The sequence below is a fragment of the Triticum aestivum genome, chromosome 4B, assembly GCF_018294505.1.
Source record: "Triticum aestivum cultivar Chinese Spring chromosome 4B, IWGSC CS RefSeq v2.1, whole genome shotgun sequence".
NCBI lineage: Eukaryota > Viridiplantae > Streptophyta > Magnoliopsida > Poales > Poaceae > Triticum > Triticum aestivum.
The window spans coordinates 620,513,566-620,516,578 of NC_057804.1; the positions used below are offsets into that span (position 1 = coordinate 620,513,566).

At 53.3% G+C, this 3,013-nt stretch overlaps 1 protein-coding gene across 1 annotated transcript; it reads right to left on the minus strand.

The window, feature by feature from the left end:
* Window positions 1–588: 588 nt before the first annotated feature.
* LOC123089438 (glutathione S-transferase F8, chloroplastic) lies at window positions 589–1,875 on the minus strand. Its single transcript, XM_044511120.1, has 3 exons — window positions 1,619–1,875; window positions 1,448–1,496; window positions 589–1,343 (listed from the first exon to the last, which is right to left on the minus strand). Exons 1-3 carry the CDS (start codon window positions 1,769–1,771, stop codon window positions 874–876), a joined length of 672 nt encoding a protein of 223 aa, XP_044367055.1. The 5' UTR covers window positions 1,772–1,875; the 3' UTR covers window positions 589–873.
* Window positions 1,876–3,013: the final 1,138 nt, after the last annotated feature.

The following is a 3,013-nucleotide window of genomic DNA, read 5'->3' on the forward strand; positions in this document are numbered from 1 at the left end:
GGACGATATTCCAAATAGGGTGAGTACGTTATTACGGATGGAAGTGTATGGCTTAGTATGATCGCTTTGGCTATGTAGAAATGGTTTGAATTCTAATAGCATAGACTCTTCTCGTTTGCAGGGTTTTTTCAGTTGTACGCACTCGCTTCTTATGTGGTCTACGCTACACCAAACGGAGTAACAACCGCTATTCAAGGCGGTGAATATGCGATTGGACTGGGTGGCCAAGGAGGTTATTACCCAACGTGGGAGGCAGTATAATCTCCGGATCGGTCTACCACCTTCTTCGAAATAGATACATGCCGGTCCTATAACATGATATGTCGGGTTTTTTTGTCAGACATTCAATGTTTAGTTGTGTGCATGTTAGTTATGCAGAGGTTGGGGTTACTCATCATGCTTTATGTCCGTTTGATACTATATTGTAAGTTAAAAAAAACATCCTTTATCAAACAAAACAAGTAAAAATGTTTCTATATGCGCAATTTGAGATTTCTTGCGCTCATTGGGTCACTGTCATCAACATATGTCATTTGCGTATTAATGCCTTCATCTACAAAGTAGGCTCTTGCCAAACCAAGTCACATGTAAGACAAACGAGCAAGAAGGCTCGATTGGGAACAATTTATTTGCTGAACTGAAAGCAACTGATACAACCCCTTGGAACTTGGAAGGACAATGGTGTTGCAATAATGGAAGACATTACGAGAGACACCGCGCGCTTTAGGGCTTCACATTATTTTAGCCAACACGACAACGAACGAACGAACGTAGACGAGAGGGACCTTGACGACGGAGACATCACGGTATGAAGCCCGATGGAAGATTCGTGCATGCTGCCGATCGATGACAGACGACGATGGAGATCGCCGATCACTCGAAGGTGCCGGGGTGCTCGTGCTGCATCTTGACCACCTGCTGCCACGAGGGGCGGCTGGAGATGGCGTCGTACCACCTGGCCACGTGCCTCTTGGAGGTGAAGAGCTTCCGGCCCCGCTGGGAGCCGGCGATGTAGTGGGAGGCCGGCAGGTGGGAGAGGTCGGCGAGCGTGAACTCGTCGCCGGCGAGGTACTGGTTCTTGGCGAGGATCTCGTCGTAGACTCCGATCATCTGCTGCAGCTTCCGCTCGTTCTCCGCGATGCGGGCCTCGTCGGGGAGCATGTTGAGCTGCGGCGCGAAGGCCAGGTGGAAGACGAGCTCCGAGCTCGGCGCGTCGAAGCTCTGGGCCTCCGCCTGCAGCCACTGCTCGATGGACGCGCGCTCCAGCGACCCCGTGCCGTAGATCCCGCGGTTGCCGTCCTCCGGGAACTGGGTGCACAGGTACCGGCATATCGCCCTTGAATCTGCATGCCACCAGAAGAGAAGAGAAGAATCACATCGTGTAATTAAATTCTCCGATCAAGTGGCCGGTGTGCTGTTTTGTTCAGAATTGAACTCCGCTTCTTACCAACAAGGGTCTTGTCACCATGCTTGAAGGTCACCTGCCCGGTAGGATCCTGCAGACCGAGACGACAGGCGATCCACAACGGTGAGAGTGAGATTATACATGATCAAACCCAAATTATCTGATTAAGAAAGTGCACCATGGATTGCAATGGCAGGGATGATATATACGCACCCTTAGCTTGATGAACTCGGGCAGCTTGTGCTCCCTCTTGAAGGTGTCGATGCGGACGAGCTCGAACTCAAGGTTCTTCTCGAAGAGGCAGGTGAGCACCCGGGCCACGTCAGTCGACGCCGGCTGCCCGAACACCTGGAGACCGGCCGCCATTGCTTCAAATTCTTGGTGAGAGACCGATCACTGGCTTCGATCGATGTGCAGGCCGGTGATCAGTGAGCGAGTGAGTGAAGCGACTGACTGCTGATGGAGACCATAGGATCCATGGCCAGGCGTTTTATAGCTAGCGATGAGCCAGCAAATATGCTTGCCTTGCCGCAGAGGATTACCAGCGAAAGCGAAAGCTGCCAAAGGTAAAGAGGAGAGCCCATACGGCCGGCAGGATTCTTTTGGAGGTGCCATGCATCTTGTTTCCAGCAAGGAACAAACTTTTACGGTACCCTGCAATGAATATGAGCCGTCTATTCTTGAAATCAGTGAGTGGTGGTCGGTGTATACTGCTCAACTGGGCGACTACCATCGCAAGCGGTACCGGTGACACCGGACGCTCCGCGTGCAGCAGTATACTTGTTGTGAGGGTAATTTAAGGAGAGAAAAACTAGCCGGCTCTCGACCAATCGAACCTGTTAGTTCGCTTCCCTTTTCATGCTGCCGCATGCATGCGCCCGCAGGCTAGGATTCAGGCGGCCGTGTCAGGAACCTGACCTTGGGCAGTGCTAATGACTTTAGTCTCACCTCGAATATAAGAGGAGGCTAGGAGCTCCTTACAAGGAAGAGTGCCACACTTTCTTCAGGCCGGTCTTTTGGGATGTAGTGGACTCTCTGCTTGTAGTGGAGTGTCCGATGCACCGGAAATGTCCGAACATATGCCGACGGACTGGGAGCTGGGCCTAGACTGCTAACAAGTGGTATCAGAGCTGGGCCCCACGCCACCCTAGGGGCTTCCCTAGGGGGTGGGGTGTCAGGAACCTGACCTTGGGCGGTACTAGTGACTTTAGTCCCACCTCAGATATGGGAGGAGGCTAGGAGCTCCTTACAAAGGAGAGTGCCACACTCCCTTCAGGCCGGTCTTTTGGGATGTAGTAGGCTCTCCGCTTGTAGTGGAGTGTCCGATGCGCACCGGAAACGTCCGAACATATGCCGACGGACCGGAAGCTGGGCCTAGGCTGCTAACAAGCCGCCTCGTCGCCTTCACACTGTCGGCCGTGCTTGTGGAATGAAGCTGCTACGCCACCGGCCATGCTCGTCGACCGTGGCACGCGCTCACGGCCTAACTGGTCTTGATGAGGATTCCTCTTCCTCCCTTCCTCTGTGCCGGCGACCACCGTGGCATCTCGTCTCGTCTTCGTCCACATCCCCTTCCTTGGCCATGCCGGTGGACCAAGCGCTCAGAGG

What these genes read in the sequence shown, in the direction of transcription:
- LOC123089438 (XM_044511120.1), bottom strand. Translation starts at nt 1,771, where the DNA reads ATGGCGGCCGGTCTCCAGGTGTTCGGGCAGCCGGCGTCGACTGACGTG. An exon ending in CCGAGTTCATCAAGCTAAGG is followed by an intron (nt 1,497 to 1,618) that starts GTGCGTATATAT and finishes CTCGGTCTGCAG; the next exon opens with GATCCTACCGGGCAGGTGAC. An exon ending in TGGTGACAAGACCCTTGTTG is followed by an intron (nt 1,344 to 1,447) that starts GTAAGAAGCGGA and finishes GGTGGCATGCAG; the next exon opens with ATTCAAGGGCGATATGCCGG.